This window comes from Lagenorhynchus albirostris, chromosome 3 (genome assembly GCF_949774975.1).
Source record: "Lagenorhynchus albirostris chromosome 3, mLagAlb1.1, whole genome shotgun sequence".
NCBI lineage: Eukaryota > Metazoa > Chordata > Mammalia > Artiodactyla > Delphinidae > Lagenorhynchus > Lagenorhynchus albirostris.
In genome coordinates this window covers 147,752,266-147,775,865 of record NC_083097.1, presented here as the reverse complement: position 1 = coordinate 147,775,865, position 23,600 = coordinate 147,752,266, and the positions used below count along the sequence as shown (strand labels likewise).

The 23,600-nt window shown below is 53.1% G+C and overlaps 1 protein-coding gene across 2 annotated transcripts in view; it reads right to left on the bottom strand.

The window, feature by feature from the left end:
• NEURL1B (neuralized E3 ubiquitin protein ligase 1B) overlaps positions 1-17,821 on the bottom strand; it is a 40,361-nt gene extending 22,540 nt beyond the window's left edge. The window contains exon 1 of one of the 2 annotated variants that reach the window (XM_060144205.1): positions 17,650-17,821. In XM_060144205.1, the coding sequence (XP_060000188.1) occupies positions 17,650-17,680 (31 nt within the window). In that variant the 5' untranslated portion in view covers positions 17,681-17,821. Of the gene's footprint in view, positions 1-4,958; positions 5,063-17,649 lie in introns of those variants that run through there. The other variant, XM_060144204.1, reaches the window with a different exon arrangement.
• Positions 17,822-23,600: the final 5,779 nt, after the last annotated feature.

Genomic DNA, 23,600 nt, shown 5'->3' with positions numbered 1-23,600 from the left:
ACTGAGGTTCCAAAGGACACCCAAGCCAGGATTCTGATTTCCCTTCCCCTTTACCCACAGAAGAGGAGGGCATTCTTTATAAGCAAGGCTGGCTTTTCTAGAACATACACCTTTCATAATTCATTTCTAGGGGAATTTTGCCCCAAAGGACCTGGAGAATCTTGGGATAGTCTCCTTTCAAAGGATCTGGACACTGGCCACAAACCCAGGTGGCCCCATCTGGAGGTGGGGGCATCATCCTTCCCACCTTTCCTCCTCCATCCCTGGTTACTTACTATGCATTTCCTCATTTAATCCTTATAATAACCATATGAGGGAAGGACTGCCATTATCCCCTTCATGCAGATGAAGACATGGTGTTTCAGAGAGGTTGATTTATTTGCCTGAAGTCACACAGCTGGCTTCACTAAAGGCAGAGCTTCAACTAAAGCCATGTTTGTGTGACCTCCGTCCTGCCTTTTTAGCCATTTTACCTTATTCTCTCTGCTGTTTAGGAATCAACACAGGATGGATAGAAGGGCTGGGCTGTAGACCCCTGACATAGGAGAGGGATGCAGAGGCCACCTGTTGATTCCTTGTACCCCTAGGCAGGCCTGCTAGGCATTGAACTGGTGGAGGAGGGCTGCAGGCAAAATGCTCAGTCCATTATTCATCCATCCATCCACCCTTCCATCCATCCATCCATCCATCCATCCATCTACCCATCCATCCATCCACCCATCCATCCATCCATCCATCTATCCACCCACCCGTCCATCCATCCATCCATCCATCCACCCACCCATCCACCCATCTATCCATACATCCTTCTATCTACCTATCCATCCATCCAACCATCCATCCATCCATCCATCCATCCATCCATCCATCCATCCATCCACCCACCCATCCATCCATCTATCCATACATCCTTCTAACTACCTACCCATCCATCCAACCATCCATCCATGCATGCACCCATCCATCCATCTTTTCTGCAGATGCATCTGCTGGTGTGAAGCACTGAGGGAGCACAGGTGATGATACAATCCTGCCCTTGTGGAGAGCTGAGTCTCTCCGTGGAAGAGAAGACACACAGATGAATAGACATGAACATTAGGGACCGATAACAATAGAGACCCCATTAGGCATTGGCACTGGGGGGCTATTAGGCCCAGAAGAGACCCCAGACTCAGCCAGGGGCCGGAGGGCAGGGAGTTATGTCCACAGAGCCAGGTCTTAAGGGAGCCTACATTCCAGGCAGAGGGAACACTAGGGGCAGAGGTGGGGGAAGCTGGACTTGGAGGGGAGGGTAAGTACTACGGTAGGTGTGACAGAGGGTATCTGAGGTTGGGCAGCCACTGCTTTGCAGGGGTGAGGGGTGAGGGTGCCATCGCATCATAGGAACCAGCCAGGAAGGCCCTGAACGCCAGCCTGGGAGGCTCAGAGCGCACACCACGGGGAGAGGGAGCCACTAGGGGCCTCCAGTGGAGCGGGCCAGCACTGCCTGTTAGGGAGGGCCCCTGAGGCAGAGAGGAGGGCGGACACAGAGCCAGGCTGTGGGCCATCTCCGGAACCACAAAGACAAGAGTAAGGGACCACTGGACAGCAATTCCGGCAGGACAAAAATCAGACGCGTGGGGGAAATACTGCCCGGGTGTAAACCATCCGAAGAGGCCGCCCAGGACAGCAGAGGCTGCGTTCTCCACGCACGCTGTGGCCTTGTACCAGCCACCCAACCCTGGGCGGCAGTCTCCTCCTGTGTCTAACAGACCGGATTCTCTCCAAGGTCCCCGCCGCTGGCAACCTCTCCAGGAAACATTAAATAGGACTAGAGATCAAAAGCACCAAAGACCACAAACCACCGTTATCTGATGATTTTTATCTCAGCTCCCATCACTGTTGTTTTTCCAACCTTACCTCTCAATCAGAGGCTTCCTTTACAAAACTGGCTTGGGAACCCTAAGCAGCTGCTCCTTCAGAGTGGCCTGGCGATTTCAATGGATGCTGGGGGGTGGCGAGATACTGCTTTGTTACTACAAGGGGATGTTTCCTGCTAAACCAGCTATATGTTAGGATAAAAGGCAGCCAAGTAACAGCGAAGTTTACATATTTGTTTAATTTTGATTATGTGATCCAACTTCCTTCAGGGAATGAGGGATAAACACTACTTTTCCCTCCTCTGAGGCCAGAGTCCTGATGTGAGATAAAGAAAACCAGAGTGAAAAAGTCTCTAAGAGGATGTGTTATTTACACAAATTGAAAATGCTCAAAATGAAAGAACAAAAAGCAATCTGCAAATTGTACGCCAGCGTCTGCTTTTAGCTCAGCTCAGGGAAAACAGGCTCTACATGAAACAGAAAACTACGGCCACGGACCCCACGGGCCTCGGAGAACATCCTAGTTCAGGGACGTCAATGGAAAACCTGAACTTTGTCATTTAAATTACAGCAATAAACACTACAGCCATATTAGAGAAAGTTTGGGAAGAAGGAGAAAATTTCCCCTCTTCCCCCCACATTCATACCTTAACCCACATTGCATTTTTCATGTTGGCCTTTATCCTGCCTGGCCCTTAGCCACGGAAGAACCACTGGCTGTGCCCTCACTAGGCGCCATGTCTTGGGCCGTGTGTTTTTGATACAAGGTTGCAGTTAATTCTCAATGCAAATCCTCACCCACAGGATGACTGTCTTTATTTTCCAGGAAAAAAAACTTCCTGCGGCTACAAGGAGATATGAACCCAGCTCTGTCTGACCCCAAACCAGCGCTCTTTCCTCCTGTCCTGACTTGCCTCCATAAGGAGCACAGAAGGACTAAGCACTAAGTAGTACTGAGTACCTTTTCTAACTTCCTTGCCACCAGAGCACACATTTAATTTTGACTCCTGCCTTTTCTTTCCTAACTCAACATTATATAAAAAGCATCTTTTCCCACATGGCTCCCAAGCGTTCACTGTTCTGTTTCACCACTGCAGAATATTCCACTGAGAGCCAAAATGTCCCCTGCCGTTCCCCTCCTGGAGATGACTTCAGCTGTTCCCGCAAATGGCTGAGTCCATGGGCACAGAGGTTCCTGGCTGCTGGTGCCGGGACCAGATTTAAATGGACACCCTGTCACTGGTGAGGTGTCACCTTCTGCCAGGGAGGGGCCCCCAGCCCACACCAGGGACCAGACCCTTTCCTCCCACGCGAGGCAGAGTCTCCACTGGCCTCGTGCGGGTGTGCCTCCCTCTCTCTGGCCAGGAACTGGGTCTAGAGACTCTAAGAACAAGGCAGGGGGAAGGAGTTTCTACGCAGTGGGAACCGAGGGGAGACTCTGTAGTCTCTTCCTGTGTGTAGGAAGGAGGGGACAGTCCTGGCCCACTCTCATGGTTAACCAAAGGCTGCTGCAGCCCCTCCAAGACCAGAGGGAAGGGTCCTTCCAGCGTTTAGGCAAGGAAGCAATGCCCCACTAGAAAACATACGAGTACAGATTTTGGGGGGTGGGTGATGAGTGGCTGTCGGTATTCAGGGAGGAGGGAGCTCTGTTCTGGCTAAACAAATGTTGCCCCTGCCAGCCTTGGGCTAGTCCTTCGGGAAAGCAGGGGGACATCAGAACTGCTCCGCGGGCTGCTGCTCTGTGATCTACTCACATCAGTGCTTTAGAACGGCCCTCACGGGCTCTGGGTTCGAACCCATGCTTTGCTGCTAATTTGTCTGAGGGGCCTTTGGACAAGTCACCATCTGTGAATAGTGTGTGAATGCAGAGCCTCATCTCAGGCTGCTGGGAGGGGCGATGAGAGCACAGAAAGCTCCCAGCAGGAGTCCCAGCATACGATGGATGTGCACTAAACGTTCATTCCCTCCCCTGCAGGGAACATCAGGTCCAATCCCTGGGTAAGCCCCTCACTCCATCTCTCCCACACTTTTATTTTCTAAATCTCAATGTGAGAGGCGGTTAAAAAGAGCACAGGCTTGGAGTCAGGCAGATGGGGGTTTAAATTCTGGTTTTGTTGTTTCGTAGCTGTATGATCTTGAGGTACGTGCTTAACTTCTCTGCTCCGCCCCCTAACCAGACCTAGAAAACTGGTAAGAGTCATCTCCACCCGGCACGATTGCTCTGAGGGCGAATGAGGCCAGCTGGTCAGACTCGGTGTGTGGCACGTAGTAGGTGTTCACTTAACACTGGGTCCCCCACCCCACCCCCTTTAGTTACCTTATTTAGTTTCTTTGCCGAGAAAAGGTTTACTCCTGGGTCGAAGATGGCTACTTGTAGGGTCAGGGGATTATATCCTGCAATGTTTCTCCCATAGAGGGTTGGTAACCTTGGCCAGGAAAGGCCTCTTGAAAACCCCAGGGCCACTTTCCCTGGGTATCCAAGGACAGAGACCTATTTTTAAGCCATCCCAGCAGCGTCCCAAATGTGCACTGTGCCACCCCTGAATGATGCCCGCTCATCGCCCCAACCCAGCCTTTCCTTTGATCTAAAAAGAGCCCAAGGAAATGGCATTTACTGCCAGGAGGATGGCAGGAAGCAACAGCTCCAGCTTCTCTGGCTGCCGAGATGACGGCCTCCAGCTTGCTGGCGTTCAGCAGATGGCATCCTGGCTGAAATTTTCATCAGATTCCGCTCCACCGGGAAAGGGAATTGCCAACTGCGAGGACAGTCTATTCTAGCCCCTCCCTCTCACGAGAGGATTTAACTAGCCTTTTACTGAGCCTTCGTTATGTGCCGGAACAGGCCTTTGTGGATTGAGTTTACATTCTTACAACCCTGCAGGGTAGGTTTGACCACCTTCATTTTCCAGAGGAGGAAACCAAGGCAGCAAAGCTGGGCAGTGGCAGGAGAGGGCCAGGCTCGGGCCCTTCCTCCCATCCCTGTCCCCTCTCCAAGGCGGCCGCCTGTGGCCTTTGGGGGCGGGGGTCGTGTGCCTTGCTAAGCACCATGACAGCTGTACCGGCCCCTCTCCCACCGAAACACACCCACACTCCACTCACACAATCTGATGTACCACTTCAGGGGCTTTCTGAACCCGCACAACATCCAACCTCAGACTGTGGACCTTCAGTACCAAGTCTCTGTTTCAAGTGACAGAGGTAGGAAGCAACAGGGCGCACGTGTGTGCGCGCGCGCACGCGGGCTTTAGAGAGGAAAAGGCAAGGCTGGCTTTTGGCAAGGCTTCCCGTCACCCAAAGCAGGGCGGGGATATCAGTCTCCTTTGGCAACAGAAAGTAACTTTTCTATTGGTGGGTTTGAAAGTGGATTAGAAAAAAATAACCAAGCCTCCTTCACCTCTGCCAAAAAGGGCAGTGACATGCACCCAGCAGACGGACTCCAGCCTAACAGGACTTTGTTCTCTGTTTCAGAGGCCTGGTCGGCCAGCACCCAGGGTGGAAAGGGGCCAGCCCACACTTGGAAACCGCCACCAGGCTCCTCCCCGCTCCTATTCTCTGCAAACAGAACCCGGTCAGCACAGGGCAGCCGGAAAGGCACAACACTCCTGTCAGCAGCTGCAAGGAGGCCCGGGGGGAGGCCGGAGGTCACGCGACACCGCTCGTTGGGAGAAAAGCCCTCTCCTTCCAGGTCTAAGTGGCAGCCCTCTTGGCTCAAGTGGGCTCAGATGCACTGAGTTCCCAGGGAGTGAGGTCATCCCAACGCCCCTTCCAAGCGTGTTCAGCAGAGTCGGGATTCCCAAGCCGGCTCCGACCCTCTGCTGGGCCCCTCGGTCGAGGTCTCTTCTTGATAAAGGGACCCAGGAAGCTCCAACTTCAGAAGCGCCGGCTCCCAGGGTTAGGACCCCACTGCTGCAGAGGGTGGGGGGGAACGTGCCCTCATTCTTTTTCAAGTACCTCACTTCCTCCTTCATCTGACATTTAAGGAGCATCTGCTCCATGCCAGGGCCGCACTGGCTGCAGGGACGCACGCACTGACGAGTCACACACAGTCCCTGACCCCAGAGCTGCGAGACCAGCAGGGGGCATGGACACAAGACACCATGACTGCACAGGGTGGTCAGCACGGAGGGCTGGGGCCATGGGGATGCTTCTCAGAGGGGCCACTCTGCAGTCTGAGGAAGAAATGCCTGGGGGTGGGGCATGATAAGGGGTGGGGAACCGTGTTTCAGGCAGAGGGAACAGCACAGGCAAAGGCCTGGAGGCGAGAACACGCGAAGTGCGCTTGGGGAACTGCAGGGAAGAGAGCGTAGGAGGGAAAGGGGAGGGTGGAGAGGGAGTCAGGAGCTGCAACACAAAGGGTCTTAAAGGCCTAGCAGAGGAGGTTAAGGTCCTCAAGAAGGCTCTGGGGGCCACTGAAGGGTTCAGAGAAGGGAAAGAGCCTCTGAGGATCCGTCTCTCTGAAAAATGAGATTCAGTCCTGGGTCTTCCCATAGAAACTGCCCGTTCCTTTCTTCCCTGCCTGTCAAAATGATCCGGCACAGCTGGAGCGGGAAAACCAGTCCAGGTTTCAAACGCAGCTTCTAACCGCTGGTACAGTCCTGTCCCTTGGCACCTGCCTCTCCTCCAGGTAGCTGCTGGCAGCTGCCTGCTAAGCCAGCTGATGGGCCAGCCTTCTCCTTCTCTTTGCCCTGATAGCAGCCACTCCCCCAGCCTGGGTGGTGCCCAGAAGCCTGGCTGTTCACTCTCCTCAGCCCTACGTGGGCACCTTCAGGGCCCCTGTCCCAATTTTGAAACAATAGGCCCACTGGCCCTGCTTTTCAGGCTCAAAAGCAGCTGGAAACTCTCCTAGAACACCAACTGTTCTCACCTCTGGGGCTGAGGAAATGCTCTTCACAAACCCCATGGCTGGGTGGTGTTTGCTGGCCCCGAGGGGTGGGAGCCCACCTCTGTGGCACTCCCCGTGTGTGCCGGGGGCTCACCACACGGCCCATTCACTCATGGCCGCACCCTGCCAGGTGGCTTCCAAGTGAAGAAACTGAGGCCCAGAGAGGCGGACGTCCTGGCCAGAGACCACCCAGCCTGTGAGGCCAGTGCCTGTTTTTGAATCTGGTCCCGTCTGACACTGAAGGTTGCATCCTTCCTGTTTCATGCCTCATTCCTCCCAAGGTCTCTCGCTTACCCCCTGACCTACGAGAAAAAAGTAGGCTATGTACAAGAGGCATAAGCCACCTTCTGGGACAGAGGTGGAGCGAGGCCCTGGCTTGGTCTCAGAGAGGGGCAGGTGTGGTGGTGGATGTCATCCATCAGCCTGTTTCGAGCAACTCAAAGGCCACAGGTTGGCAGAACTTGGGATGAACAGCAAGCAACATCTAAGAAAAGGAACGCAGTGGCAGATTATAGCAGGGGGATGGAACCCCAGAGCCTAATGTCCCCAAGGTTTAAAAGGGGATTGGAGGTGGGGCATGATCAGAGAGGCAGACCTCCCAGGGGGCCATCCGGAGCCTGGGGCTGGCCCTCCACCCACCAGACTTCCTGGGATCCTCCTGACAGTGCCGAAGGAGGTGACTGCTACCAGACCCACTGCTGGTGAGGAAGGGAGGCTCAGATAGGCTGGGAGAGCTGCCCAAGGCCACACAGCCAGGAAGTGGCGGAGTTAGCATTCGAACCATACCAGCCTGGCTCCCAAGGCTAGGAAGAAGATGCGATGGGTGCTTTGGGCAAAGTGTAGAAGTTATCCCTACAGGGAAGGAACAGAGTCTGGCACACAGTAGGTCCTCAACTAAAGTAGATTCCTTCCCTCCCATGTTTGGCTTTGAGGCCCACAGAGAAGTGACTCAAGGGTGCCCCTCCCACTCTCCTTCCTTCTCCAAAGATCCAGCTTTCTTTTTCCTCTCCCCCTCATCTGTCAGACTGGCCTTTCTCCAAATGTCTGAGGGCTCCCAAAAGCCAGTGAGTATAGACTGAGGACGCCTGCAGGAAGTCTGCATGGGCTTCTGCCCCTGACCCAAGAAGTAAAGGATGAATGTTGGAAATGCAAACTCAGGAGTCCTGATAAGAATCTCCACATCATACGTCCTAAGGTCTGATGATCTGAGAGTTGTTGGCTCACTGGGGCCTCTCTACATCCTTACGAACCCATTCCCCAGATGAGGACATTAGGCCCAGATGAGGAGGGCATGGCCCAAGGTCATGGTGCAGGCAAACAGCTGGGTCAGGATTTCACTCAGACCTGAATCCAAAGCCATGCACACACTTAACCATTATGTGGAATTGCTTCCCTAGCCAGCCAGCAAGTACTTTAGGGATCTATTGCAGGGATTTGAGAGGTGAGACCCAGCAGGACTATCTGGTCCTATTGCTCCTCTCCTTTTCATCAATTTCAAGAGCACGGATTCCTTGCCTTCAAGGAATCCAACATCACCTCTGGCAAAGAGGGTGAGACATGCCCATTTAAAGAGTCCCCATCTCATGTTGGCTCAGACTTCTCATGGAGTCGCCTATTTATTCCTCATCACAACCCCATGAGGGGGGTCGCCGTCATTCTCCCCATCCTAGAGATGGGAAATGAAGGTTCAGAGAGGGGAAGTGACTTGCCCAGGGTCACTTAGCTTACATAGAGGAGAACTGAGGTTTGAACATGAGACTACCTCCAAAACCAGTGCTCTTTCCACCATCTCTCCTGGGATTCCAGCCAAAGACCCCACCTGTAATCTCTGGGTGACCCTTCGCAAGGCTCTTGTCCTCAGAGTCCTGATCTGCCAACTGGGAGGTGGGACGTGGTGAGTCTGAGCATTCTTGGAATTTATGAGAGGGGTGGGCATCTCCTTGGGGAAAAGGAAAGAAAACACGCGCCTGAGGGATATAATTATGATGTAAACAATGGGTAATGTTGAGGATGTAAACAGAACACACTTGTTAATAGCTGTGGGCCTTGTGCCGACTGCCAGTACTGCCCCGGACACCACCCCCCCACCCGTATCTCCAGATGGTTTACTCATTAAAGAACTCTCTCCCCTCTGCCCAGAGGTGATACAAGAGGCCAGCTCTGAGCTGCCCTGAGTCCTGGTAATAAGGAGAATGAAGGAGAAGGGAGGAGAGCGAGCTGGCACTGATATCCAAGAATGGCTGCTGCTCAGAAGTACCTGCTGCTAAGTGTGGAAAATTGCTGAGGCTGGGAGGTCACAGGGGAGGGAACAGACCCAGAAGGGGGCAGGTGGCTTCATCTTTCTGTGCCTCAGTTTCCTGATCTGTAAAATGGGGCTAAAGCCTCCCAACATGCAGAACTGGCAGGGGGATTAGAAAAGTGAGATTATGAAGGGCCCTCCACGCGTTCAGCAGATGAACACTGGCTAGCACTTCTTATTAAGACCCCGGGATCAAAAGGCACCTTAATGGACAATTCATCCCGGATCCATCTGACGCTCTAGTTGCCTCTACAATGTCCACGTCAAGTCCCAATTGGGCTAAACACCCATGCCACTCTGGCAAAGGGTACTTTCTCCCCCACTGCCCTCATTCCACTTCCAGATAGCTTCCACAGTTAGAAAGTTCTTCCTTTGACTGAGCTGAAATCTCATGTGGTGTCCACACACGTCTGGTCATGTCTGTGTTCGGTCCACAGTACCCTTCCCTATCAAGTCTGCTCCCCTGCCTCATGGATCTGCAGGCAGCTCTCAGGTCCCAAGGGTCCCCAGGCTATGTTGCTGGGGATCCTTTGCTCCTCTGGGGCTGACGTGGCCCTTGCTTTGCTCTCCAGAAAACTCTCAGGACATCAGTCGTCCCCTGGCCTGCCTTGAAAGGGGGTTGAAAGGAGATCTACACATCAGACTTTGGGAATGTCAGCTGGAGTCCCCATAAGCCACCGGGAGAGTGGCCCTACCCCACCATGCCTAAAGGTGGGATGTGAGATAAACCACCTCAGAAGTGGTGGTTTTGAAATCTGAAAAGAAATCTGAAAAAGAAATCTGCCAGACAGATCTAAATGCTCACAGGTTTCTGCTCAATACTATGAAGGCTTCCAGGGCAAATGTGAAATGCCCCCCACCTGACCCCCTGTCTTGACCTGGCAGTCATCCATCCCACATCAACACTGCTTCCTTCTAGTGAGAATCATGTTGGACTACCCAAGCTGTGTGCCCTTAGGCAAGCTACTTTCCCTCTCTGTTCTCTCAATAGTTACATGGGACTAAAAATAGTAGCTCTCTCACAGGGCTTGTCCTGAGGGCTAAATGCAGGTACCTGCTGAGAACAGTGTCTGGCACGGCCTGGCTGAGTGATACAAGCTAGTGGTTATTATTATACTTTTGTGTCTGTCTCCCTTGGGAGCACCAGGCCCAGCAGCGGGCAGGGGCTTGTTTGTCTAGTGAATACATAATCATAACAGGTGCCCCCTGTGAGCACTCACTATCTGTCAGAGGCTTTGCAGGCCTGAGACGTAACATCACTATCTCCTTTCTGCAAAAAAGGGAATCAAAGCTTAGAGAGGTCAAGTCGTTCGTCTGGATAATAAGGGGCAGAGCTAAGACTCAGACCCAGGGATGGAGGCCCCCAGCCTGTGTCATTACCAACTCTGTTAACAATGACAGCACACCAGGGGGACAGGATGCTCCTGGCCTGCAGGAAAGCCTGGGTGCAGGGTGACAAAGGGCGCTCACCCTGGCCCCAGGCCCTTGCTGACCGACTGGTAGGGGCTGCCTGGAGCTCCGGGTAGCAGCCGGGCTCAGGGGAAAGGATGTGGGTGCGTGGTGACACCTGCCAGTGGGGGGTGGGGATGGCCGAGCACGGGCCAGCTTTTACCAGGCAGACACATCAGGAGCCTGAGCCCTAGTCAGGCAGGAGGAAGGGGTGCAGAGCTCCAGTTCACCCCTTCTCCTCCAGGGCAGGATTCCACCTTTTTAGTTAGAGTCTCCAGGCCTGGGGCGAGGTGAGCGGGGCTGGTGGATGGACCTTTTCTATGGGCAGCATCATCCTGGCTGCTGGGGACAGAGGCGATTCACCTTCCCAGGACAGAGAAGGTAAGAAGGTGCCCCTGCAGGAAGGACAGCTTGTGGGGAGGGGGGACTCAGGAGCTCAGGATGAGGCCAAGGGGCAGCAGCCCCAAGAAGCCCCAGGGGGCAGCGCCCCATAGTGATGGGGGAAGGGGCTCTGGGGTCAGGCAGGCTTGGGATCAAATTCTGTTCTGCCACTTCCTAGCTGCCTGACCCAAGGCAGGTCTCATGACCCTTCTGAGCTCAGTTTCCTCATCTGTGAAGTGGGAGACTACTTCTGGAAGGCTCGTCCTGATGGTTTAGAGGGGATGAAACAGCAAAAGGGCCTGGCATGGGGCGGGCGTGCTGCAGCTCTGACCACTTGGCTACACCCCCCAGGTGGGCGCTCACAACCTACCGCACGCTGGGCCCCTTCCTCTTCCCTCTCTGCTTTAAGCTCTCACCACACACCTGGCTTCTGGGCTTCTATTTTAAGCCCTTATAGAGCACCACCAAGTACAGAAAGCCCTTTGGTCCAAAAGAGGACAGAGCTGACTCTTCTTGTCCATGGGGAAGATTAAACAGCCTTTGCGGCCCAGCCCAGCAAACACAGCACATCATCCTGGCGGGGAGTGTGGCATCTGAGAAAGCTAAGTCTTCTGACTGCAGGCCGGCCTGCAAGAAATCACTCTTCCTCTGACCTGACCTCTACCCACCGCTTTGACCTCATATTGCTACCACCACTTGCACTGGGACCTCCGAACTCTGCAGCTCCCCCTTCACATGCCCCGTTCTCCCTCCCCTCAGGCCTTTGCACATCTAACCCTCTGCCTTGAACAGCCTTTCCCATTCCCTTGTGGCTAACTTCTCTGCTTTCCGGTCTCAGCTGGACAGGACCTCCTCCAGGAAGCCTTCCCTGCATCCTCCTCTAGGCTCTCACAGCCCCCTGGGCTTCCCCTCCCCCACTTACCAAACTGCCCTGTCCTCGTTAGTCTCTCCCACTAGACCTGGAAGTTTGGTGAGCCGATGCAAACTGCAAATGCAACCTGCCAGGCAGATTCTTCTCCTCAGAAATGAGGTGTCTTGGACAGGGCTCAAGGAACCCTTGGGAACTGCTGTCAGTGCTATGAAAGGGATGACACCCAATCCAGCCCCTCAGCTCGGGGCTCGTGGTCACCTGGGGCAGAGCTTTCAAGGCAGGAAGTGAAGGGCACTTGTCAGCCAGCCCCATCTAGGGACCCCAGGGGCAGGCCTGAGGCCTCTCCTGTCCACGGTGGCAACAATAACCATGACAGTGACTGCCCTGGACATTGTGCTAAAGCCTCCGCCCACTCTGTTCCGTTTAATGTTCACTCCCACCCACTGCGGGGAGCTACGAATCCTCCCCACTTGCAGGGAGGAAACCGAGGCACAGAGAGAGGAGTCCTTGCCCAACATCACTCCACTGGGAAATGGCCGCGCTGAGATTTGAACCCAGGTAGCCTGACTCCAAGATGCATGTCTAGACCCGGACACCAGACCTCCTCCTGCTGTAGACCAGTGAGTGGGCTCACCGTAGCCCTTAACCACTGTGACCCACGGAGAGAAATGCATTTGACATTGTGACATGCAACACGCACAGGTGCACGCACACGTGCACAACTGAAGCCAAAGTTTCTGAGGCCAAAATACTCTTCCTACGTGAATGCACTCGATATTTTATTTTTTATCCTATTCTATGTCTTTAGGATTTTTTTTTTAAAGGTGGTCGTGCACGACCCACAGTAGACAGACAACAAGGCCAGGCCTTGTTCGGGGTGTCGGACATCGGCCCCTCCTTCTTTGAGGCACAGGGTAGCAGCGCCTTACGCTCTGCAGTGCTATAACCAGTCACGTGACCTGCTCTACTAGCGCACTCTATCCCTCTCCCGCCAGTGGCCGGCTCCGCGGGGCCTGCCTGTGGCTGTCCATCCCATGCAGGGCGGGACCCCAGGGCTGGCACACGACACATGCCCGACAGATGTCAGATGAGTGGACGAAGGCGCACAGTCAGGAAAACGCAGGGCAGGGCACACCCCAGGGTCACCCAGCCTGGGCACACGGCACTTAAGTGGAGATCAGGATGGCTTTGGTGCAACTGAGCTACAGAAGAGGCAGAAAAAGATGACATTCGAATGGGGAAGGCAGACATGCAGTTGGACTTTCCTTCAGATGTCGCCTCCCCCAGGAAGCCTTCCCTACCCCCCTTTCCTGCCTGGCGAGAGAGAGAAGGAAGGGAGAAGAGGTGGGATAAGAGGGTAAAAACAGAGGGAGGCCCCAGTTCCTTCTGGCTCCAGATTCTCCACAGGCAACTTCCCCATGTTTCCTATACATTGGACAGACCCATTCCTCTTCCTCACTTCCACTGATGGATAAGACTGCTCCATCCTTTCCCCCAACGCCCACGCCAGCCCCCAGCATCCTCGCAGGCCCTCACCAAGGAACCTTGACTAGTCAGGGCCCCTGACCATGTGTTGACAGCCTGGTAGGTTTCAGGGCTGTTGGACGAACCACTGTCACTTTGAGAGGCTCAGGCTCAGGCCTCTAGCTCAACTGGGAGGTTATAAAGTGATTCTTCATGACCCAGTGGGAGAGAGGCAGATGGGGCCAGATAAGACGGGCAAGCCCAACCTAACTTTACATTGTGACTGGGTAAAGGAGGAAGAGCCGTGCAGAGAGAGGGGAACGTCCCTGGTTGGGTCATCCGTGCAGCCGCCGTGATGGCTGTGAGAGTGACAAAGGCTGCTGTCCTCCCTAGAGCTGAGACGGTACAGATCCAGGGAAAAGAGTGGCTGCCGGGCCCTCAGAGCATCACCGCCCACTGCCAGAGGGCAGCAGATCTGACCCATGTAGGCCCAGTAGCCACACGGTTCCGTATTCAGGTCAAATAAAGAAAGAGGCTCTACAGGGAGGGCACCTGAGTGGCCCAGTAGGAGCAGATGCTTCCGGTCTGGACGTAGCATTTGCAGACTGACCATCTAGGTTAGGGAGATTGGTTCTCCCCCTATACCGGTGAGCCTTTGTCCTTTACCTCTCCAAGCTTCCATCTGCCTCCCTGTAAGATGGGGATAAATATAGCCCCTCTAAAGCGTTGTTATGAGGATCTGAAACAGGTAATGTGGGTAAAGCCCTTGACTCAGGGCTTGGCACAGATCAGGGTCAACACGCTTCCCTCACTCCAGAGCTCCAGGATACCACTCACTGAACTAACACTAGAAAGGGCCATTGACTTGGTCAAGCATGGACTGACTTAATGATTAAACCCAACCGACAGTTTGAATTCAGACTCTTCTCCAACCAGAACTACGGGTGAGCCCCAGAGGCGTGTGGAGGGAAGGGATTGAAACGTGCTGGTGGGAGAAGGGGGAGAGTTCCTCCTCCCATCCCCCTCCCTGCTGGAATTGTGCCCTCCTCTCCCCCCCCACCCCACGCATGTTTACACTTTTCTTTCTTTGCTTTGCAAAACCCAGATTAAGGCTAAAGGAGTGCAGAAAAAAGGACCATGTAGTATATCACAAACAAGACAGACCTGGGTCTGCTAAGCCCAGCTTTACCACTGCCTTACTGTGTGAGTTGGGGCAGGTGTCTCAACCTCTCTGTGCCTCAGTCTCCTCACCTGTAAAATGGAGGAGAATGGCACCTTATTTTGCAGGTCTGAACTGCAACCAGAAAGGGAATGGGTAATGCACACAGTAAGAGCATAGCAAGTGCAAATTCCCATGCTGAACCCTGCACACTTGTTTATGGGCCATTGATCTGAATTGCTGATGCCCTTTGTGAGGACCACCAAGGGGCTTTCCCTCAACCGATCACAAAAGACATTCTTTTCTGGGGGCATTTCCTTACTGTATACAACAGCATGCCAGGTGTACTCTGGGGCACCCAATAAATGGTGTCTGAACCATGGATGTCGGGGGAAGACTGCAGGACTTTGGAGCTAAATAAACCTGGATTCAATCCTGGTTCTGCCAACTGGTTGACCCATGTGAAATGGGATGAGTCATTTTACCTCTCTGAGACTTGGTTTCCTTATCTGTAAAATGGAGATGATAATCCCTACCTTGCAGAGCTGTTGCAAGAACTAAATTCATTCATTCAGCAAATATTTACTGAACATCTCCTATGTCCCAGCCACTGCTCCGGATGCTGAATATACCCCAGTGAATAAAACAGGCAAAATCCTCCCTGGGGAGACAGACGATAAACAGCTAACTACATGTACAGCATGGCACATGGTGAGCCATGCTAAGAAAAAACACAAAGCAGGGGAGAGGGAGTGGGAGACGATGGGGGCAGGGGCAATGGCAGGAGTCGCGTGAAAGAAGCAGGGGGAAACCATGTGGAGATCTGGGGTAAGGATGTTCCAGGCAGAGGGATCAGCAAGTGCGGAAGCCTTAAGGAGAAGCATGCTTGGCATATAAATGAAGCCACATATGCAGGAAGCCTGGCATGGAATCCAGGTGCTTGGCAAATGCCAGCTCTCTATTTCAAGTCCCGTAGAAGGAACCCCACGCATGTGTCCTTTTCCTGAGAATGAAAGCACAAGGATTTCTACAGGGCAACACTGAGCCAAGTGTTCTTTCAGCCTAAGATGCAGGCAACATGTGAGCTCCACCGCCAATTTTTGGGCTCCCGCCAGGCACCAGGCTCTGAGCTGGGCAATCAGGGATACAAGATGATCAAGACGTGGGCTCTGTCCTCAGGCAGCCCCAAGGCGAGTAGTAGAGACGGGTGATGACAATGCAAAGTGGTCTGATGAACAAGCAGAGACAAGAAGGTATTTAGGTGGCAGAGCAAAGGTGTGGGTGGTCAGGGAAAGCTTCCTGGAGGAGGTGACAACTGAGCTGGGTTTTGAGAGATGGACTAGACACTGAAAGGATATTCCAGGTGTCGGGAGCATCACGTACTGAGCACAGAGGTGCAAAAAACAGCACAATGTGTGTGAGAAACTAATTACGGGCAGGTCAGAAAACAATAAATGTTTCTTCATGTTTTTGGCACCTACAGCCTGATGTGGCACAGGAATGCCAGTTCCATCTCCTTCCTCAAACTCAATGCAAGCTTCAGCACCAGTGGAGCTTGAATTTTCCATGATTAGCTACTGCCGTGAGTAACCGACCTTAACCCCAGGCTCCCAGCGCGGGGTGGCCCTGTCCACAGAGAGAGGGCCGAGTGGGATGGAGACTACATAAATATCCAGCTATATTTAGCCCGCCTGGCATGCCTCTGTCCCTTCATCTACCCCAAGGCTGACCCACAGGTGGCAGAATGGCTTTTCTACTAGAACAGCATAAACATTTCTTAATTAAGAAATCCCACAAAGGGGCTCATGTCTTTGTGGCTGGGAGGACATCTGCTGCTCTATTTGCCAATATCCCTGGACACCTCCAGACTGGGTGGCGGGCTCTCCCCATCCCATTCCCATCCCCATGCCGTCAGTAGCCCTGGCCATAGGAGGCGTGGCCACTCTCAGGTAAGAGGACCTGGATTCGAATCCCACCTCTGCCACTGATTAACTGGTGACGCTCTGCTGGTGACTTCACCTCTCAGGGGATTTGGTAAATTCTGTGTGCAGTGGCCTGAAAGCTGCCCAGGGGCTTATAAAGCAGAAGGAGGGGCTCCTCTCCTATAAGCAGGCCTTGGGAATGTGGGGCTCAGCACCGTCCATTTCAATCCCTTCCAGGGGAAGAAATAATTATTTTTTGATATGTAATTATGAAGGAGAGAGCTATATGGGACTGTTAGAGCATAGAGGAGGTGATACCTCCCTCTCCTCCTAAAACCTCACATATGTGTCTCTCACCTTCTGCCTAAAGGCTGCTACAAATGCCCAGCCTTAAGGCAAAATAAAGATTTATTCTAAAGACTTGGCAGGGAGGAGGGTGGGCAGACAGACATAGGTCCCAATCCAGACCCCCTCCCCACTAGCAACATGGCCTTGGGTGTGTCATTTCGCCTCCACTGAAACTCAATTTCTTCATTATAAAATTGGAATACACACCTTTACTGTGAAGCTTCTTTGCATATCGCGCTGGGGTAGGCAAAGTGCCAGACACTGAGCCTCCAAGCCTTTGAGCAGCGCTGATCTATTCCCACAATTATCAGGTATTTTCTAGCAAGGCCTCTCTGTCTTCACACCCCCACCTCCTTCCAGCTCTGGATCCCCTTACTCTGGCTCCGGAAATTCTGGGGCGGTGTTAACTAGGGGGCGATGCGCTCGACAGCGGCGACTGCAAGGGGCTAGAGAGCTCCCAGCTGAGCAGACACCAGAGGGGGGCGCAGCCAGGGTGCGCGTGGGAACGTGGCCAAACCAAGGCAGCATGTACCGCGGGGGCGCTGAGTGGCTGGTAACTGAGGTACCCCTGCGAGCACCCCCCCCCCCAACTCTCAGCCGCTGCAGTCTCGGCACATCGGGCGGCTTTTGGCCGTCGGAAGCCCTGCGGAGCCTGGTTCCATTCACCCCCCTGGAGCGCCCCGGGCTCCTTCATCAGCGCCCTTGGGCTGGAACAAAGGCAAGGGGTCGCGCAGCATCGTCCCAACGGCCCCTTCGCGCATCTGGCCAAAGCCGGGAGAAAGAGCACCGGGGTCCCCAAGGTAACCAGGACGCGGTACCCGCCCTCCCAGAGCGCAAAGCTCAGCCGCTCCGCGCGCGCTGAGCCGGGAGTCGGGAAGCACCAGAGATTCCAGCCCGCCGCGCCCGCCGAGGGCTCCAAGGGTAGGTGGGGTGGCTCTCCGGAAGTCACCCAGAGGGTCCCCCGAGGAGAGAAGAACCCCAGCGCCCGACTCCCGGGAGGGGCTCCCCGGCGTACCTGGCAGGGTCCTGTGCACAGTGTTGCCCATAGCTGCGTCGGGGCGCGGCGTTGGCGGTGGCGCGCTCGGGACGCACGGAGGCTAAATACGCGGTGGGCCGGGAACCCGGGCCGGGGTCGGGCTCGGGCTCCGGGGCATCGCGGCTGCACTGGCGAGCCGGCGGGCTGCAGCTGGGGAGGGTGCGGTGAGGAAAGCAGCGGCGGGAGGAGGAGGCGGAGCCACCGGCCGGGGCCTGCCGGCTCCGCCCCCGCCTCCCGCTGCCTCCAACCACGCGGAGAGGGGCGGGGCCGCGGCCGCAGCATCTTTTGAAAGTTTGCACCGGGAGGCGGGAGGGGAACGGCCGAGCCTCCCGCCCTCGCGGCTCCCGCGCCCGGGGCAGGAAGGCGCGCTGGGCATCTAGGTGCCCTCAGGATGCCAGACTCGTTAGCCTGCTGGCCTTTCTGTCATTAATTGCAACACTGTAAGAAGGCCTACGTGTGCCAGGCGCTGGGCCACAGGGGGGCCAAGCCCTCGCCCTGCGGAGCTTCTATGCGGGATGTTGAAGGTGCGGGGGTAGGGGTGGGGGATGAGGAGGTCCGGGACGGAAACACAAGCACAAGGTCAACTCGGACAGTGTAAAGGGCTTGAAAACAGTTCAACCAGGGTGATGGGTTGGGGTGGGATCTCGTGCCTACAAGTAGGAGAAACCTAGACAGTGTCCAGAGGTTGGGAGGAGGGAACATACATTCATCAATTCACTCACTCGCTCATTCATTAAAATATTTATTGAGCACATCCTCTGTGCCACAGGCTGTGCCGGGCACTGTAGATACAGACAAGCCATGCTAGTCTAGTGGTGAAGACAGAAATAGCAAGCAATTAAGATCACATAATATAATGATCAAAGCCAGGAGGAAAATAAAACAAGACTGATGGGGTAACTCTGCGGGGCTCAGGGAGAACCTGGGGGCGTGTCAGCTCCATCCGATGCACAGCAAAGAATCGTCAGGGGAAGAGCTGGAGACAGTGTCTCTGGCAGAGGGAGTAACAGGCATTCCTTATTCATTCATTCAGCCCACAGATCTCGGTACCTCTCCTGTGCAGGAACCCAGACCACACTCAGTGGGGCATGAAGCTTGCTAACCCCTGCCTTCATTGGGCTCCATTTTTCAGATCAGAACACTGAGGCTTAGGAGGTGAAATGATTTGCCCAAGAAGACCCAATTCCAAACCAGTTTTTTTTTTTTCCGGCTTTACTTTCCATGCTCTTGTAACCTTTATGACCTTATGAAATGTGTTATTACCCCCACTTCACAGATAGGCAGATTGAGGCGCAGAGAGTGGAAAACAGGTGCTCCAAATTTCCCAGTAAGGGGCAAAGCTGGCCTGGAGATATGTGATTGAAAGATGGGTATCCGGGAGAACAAGCCCCCGCCCGCCCCCAGCCCCCACAGCTCAGTTTCTCTGGTGCCTTCTGCCTCGAGTGCCTGACCCATCCCAAAAGCGTTCTCGTCCTTCAAGGTCAGCTCAAAGCCTCCACCTCTGGGAAGCCTTCTCTATTCCCCACCACACCCTGATTTATCATATACGTCTGAACATAAGGTTGGCTTGTGTTTGAGTCACAATTTCTCATATTACGGGTACTCTCTCAGTCACTTATTTTTTAAACACAGAGTCCTGTTTGGGAAAGGTGCAGTAGTTCCATATACCCTCAATCCACGTGAGTTTGGGATGCGTATAGAGGTCAGTATTATTATAAAAGGAGTCTAGGAAATTTTACTCATATAAAGCAGTGCAGTGCAAATAGGATTTTGTAACTGCAAGTGTCACAAAGGTAGGGTCACAAAGGGTGACGGCAAGGGAGGTTGTCGTAAACAGGCCTTTTAAAGGTCACTTTCAGAGCACCCAAATAAGTGGCAGGGTTGTGCAGATCACAAATGCACACCTGCAAATGAAGCCCCAGCTGTCCTAATGCAATGCAGATGGTACCTGCAGAGGGGACACAGTGTCCAGTGGTCACCTGACGCTTGGATCCAAAAGGGCTTCGTTTTAGCATCTTGGTCCCTGCGATTAAGATGTGCTCTGGAAAACCAAAACTTCTTTCCCCCCACCCTCCCACCAGCTGATGGTGACACTAGTGTCAAAGCCACGTGTAAAGAGTTTGAACCAAGTAGTTTCTTGAAATTTTAGATTGGACAAAAGCAGTCTTTCCAAATTAATATTTTATTAAATAAATGAAATATTAAAAATTTAACTATATAAAAGTGATTTAAAATATATCTCTCTCAGTAAAGAAATAAATATTACAATAGCCGTTTGACTATTTCGTCTCCACACCTTAAAGTTTATATTATTTAACTTTACTGTGCATCTTCTCATTGGGAGAATAGGGATTGCCCTTAACCTTTACTTGGGTGACCTAATATTTGGGCATATATGGTAGTTGCTCACCCCTCTGAGGTCCCTCTGCACTTTGTCTTTTCTGTCAATTATACCCTCAGGGCAGCTGCTTTAGCTGTTACCCCTCTGTCCTCTCCATTGGCAGATGGGAAGCCTCCTGTGGGCAGGACCCAGGACATATTCACTTATGAATCCCCAGTGCCCAGAGTAGGAGTAGCATGCCCAAATGCTCAATACACATTTGAAAAAACTGACTGCAGAGGGGCATTGCTCTAAAACGGGAGAAGAAAGGAAAGAAGGATGGAAGAAGGGAGGGAGGAAGGGATGGAAGAAGGAAGGGGTAAAAAAGAGTTGTGAAGGAATGAGTTTTAGTTGATAGCAGCCCTGGACTTGGGTGTCATCAATAGTGATATGTGTGGGGAGAAACAAGTAAAATAGGGACGCATTAACAGAAGTATGGTCTGTAGAGCAAAGGAAGAGCTTGCCGCTCCAGTGCATGATTAGACCATTCTGGGAGAAGTTGCTTTGGTTCTGGGCACCACACTTGAGAAGGAAGGCAAAGCTGCAGGTGGCTTTGGGAGAGAGGGAGCTCCCAGTCACAGGAGGTGTGCAAACAGAAGCAGAGGACGCGGGGCATCCTTGGGCCAGGACAGCAGCCTCTAGTCATAACCTCTCCTGGCTTTGACTTCCACACTGCCCCCCACCCTTAGCCACATCCAAAACCGTGGAGACAATGCTACCCTCCCTTGGCACCAGGACCCGTGCTTGGGTTGCAGGGGCCCCTGGGTGGGGCTGCCTCTCTTGACTGTGCAGTGTTGGCACAGTCTCCCATGGCAGTGGGTAGAGGGAGGGCCCAGGCTCTGCTCCCTGGCATTGCTCCCTCTGGGCATGCCCTAGCAGATCCTGCCCCATGCATGGCAGGCCGTCAAGTGCACCTCGTAAAAAGGGCACACACTGAGCTGGTGGGGGTTATGGCCACTGCAGACTCCTGGGTAGAAGACCCCTTCCTCCAGGGAATCCAAGGCTCTTTGCACAGACTCGTCCTTGCAACTCAAGAACTGAGAATCCAGGCTACAGTCAAACCACAAAGCTTGGTTTTAAAATTGCTACGGGAGGCCTCTACTTTTCAGCAAACTGCCCATCAAACCTCGATTTCCAAAACCAGCGGTCTTCACCCACAAAAGCAATATATTTTCAGTTCCTGGTTACAAAGTGCCAATCATGCAGGGGGCACCAGGCTGTGCCCTTTGAGCGATCCTCCTCACAGCCTAGTAGCGTGGTCATTAACATAATTCCTGTTTGACAGGAGAGGAAACGGAAGTGAAGGGCGAAGAGGGAACTGCCAAGTTCACACATCCAGGAGGAAGCAGAACTCAGAGACTTATAGCTCTCTCTCTCTTTTTACAGAAGAGGAAACAGGCTCAGAACCACAAAGCCACTCATCCAGTGTGGCACAGTCGTGAACAGAGGAGACAGGTGTCTTGAGTTTTTCTGGCTCCCATACCTATGTTCATGCAGGGCCGCCCTCAATGAGCAAATCACGTTTGTGTGGTACTAAATCTGGCCACAGTTTACCTGGCAGCCAAGGCAAAAAGGGAAAGAAGCCCTGGCACATGGCTTTCCTTGTCCTGTTCCCTTGCAGATACATACTTTGTGCTGGCATCAGTTCCAAAGGGGAGCTCATCACTGGTGCACAGGAAGGCTGAATGGACAGAATCTTCCTCTAGAGTCTACCCAGAGACACATCAACAACATTCAGATGGATGGGTCCCATGGTGGCCATCCGAAAACGCCAAGCACTGGCATTTTCCTGAAATCCAGTGGAGGCATCTCTGCCACAGGCTGGAGTCATGGGTGTCCTGGACTCAGCTTTCTCATAACACAAGGACAGAGCTTAGATGCTCTGAGACACATGGTCATGATGGCCATGGGATGGAAGCCTGAGGCAGGGGGTGAATTGAAATCAATTTATCATCCCAATAACTTGCACTTACTGTGCAGTTACAATGATAATTACGACACAGTAATAGCTAACATTTATTGAGTGTTGGATGCTGTTTTGAGTCCTTTAGATGTATTAAGCTAACAACAACCCTAGTATTATTAATATGCCCATTTTACAGATGGGGAAACCAAAGCCCAGAGAGTGTAGGTAGCAAGGCCCCGGTCACATAGGCAGAGAGCAGTATGACTGAACATGTTAGGTTCTGATTTATTTAATCTTCATAAAAACCCTATGAGTGAGAAAAGGAGTGAAGGGTTGTTAAGGAGTTGCTTGTATTTGTTGCCTTTTAAAATCTTCATCCCCTCCAGCAGAGGTAGGGGCCATTATCATCTCCCTCCTATATGACATGCTGGGAGGCTCAGAGAGGTACAGCAACTTGCCCAAATCTACGCAGCCAAGAGGGCAGGACCCGAACAGGAACCCAGCCTGCTCTGACCCCAGAGTCTGTGCATTCCTCCTGTCGGCCCCTCAGGTGGCTGAGAGTTTGCAAAGAGCCCAGCCCATCCTACCTAGAGCAACTTGAGGGCAAGCCTGTGCTGATCCATCCCAGGGTCCGGCACACAGCTTGTCCTGGCCCTGGGAGAGCCCACTCTTCCCTGCTGCCTTCCTAGAGCTGTGGAGAACCCACCAGGGGGACATGGACTTTTAAAGAAAAACTGGAATAATGAATGTGGAAAGGGCCAAATCCTAGCTAGGCTACTTACTTGATTACCTTGAATCTTGTTGGCTGTGTGTCTCTGCATAGTTACTTAACCTCTCTGGACATCAGTTGCCTCATTTGTAAAATGAGGATGATAATAACGCCTACCTGATAGGCGCTATAAACTTTCAACGAGATTATGATTGCAAAGTGCTTGACACAGAATAGGTAGTCAGTAAGTGTTTAATTAATGAACGAATTGATGAGTCAATAGATAAACCCCAGGGACAGGGGTTGGATCTCATCCACAGATGATGTGCTGGCTAAGGGCTCAGTCTCTGGAACCAGACTACCTGGCTTCATAGTCTGGCTTCCCTCCTATCTAGATGTGTGACCCTGAGCATGTTACTCAAATTCTCTGTGCCTCACTCCCCTCGTATAAAATGGGCTAATAAGGGTACTAGCCTCATGGGATTGTTTTGAGGATTAAATGAGATAATACACGTCAAGTGCTTAGAACAGTGCCTGGCACATGGTAAATGCACAATAAAACTAAGCCACCATTCTTATTAATTAATAACTCTTGTTATTCCTGGGGTCAGTTGCTTGGGGAAGAGGACGTTTCTTCTAGAGGAAGGGAACAGAGTGCGGACATGGGGTGGGACAGTAGAAGAAGCTGCTTCTCTTGGCCTTGAACACTGTGGTGTCTCATGTCCTGGGGGAGCTCCTCAGAGCTGGGTCAGGAGCTGCCAGGTCTGGGGAGCCTGAGCAGGGGACCAGAGGGGTTACGCCAGCCTGGGGCCCCGTGGTGCCACTGCAGGCCATGTGAAGCGTGGGTTATGCCTGGCAGGCCTGGGACGCTTGGCTTCCTGTGACCCTGGGGTCTTTCAGGCAATCTTCACCTCCCTCAGCTGGCCCTGCACTGG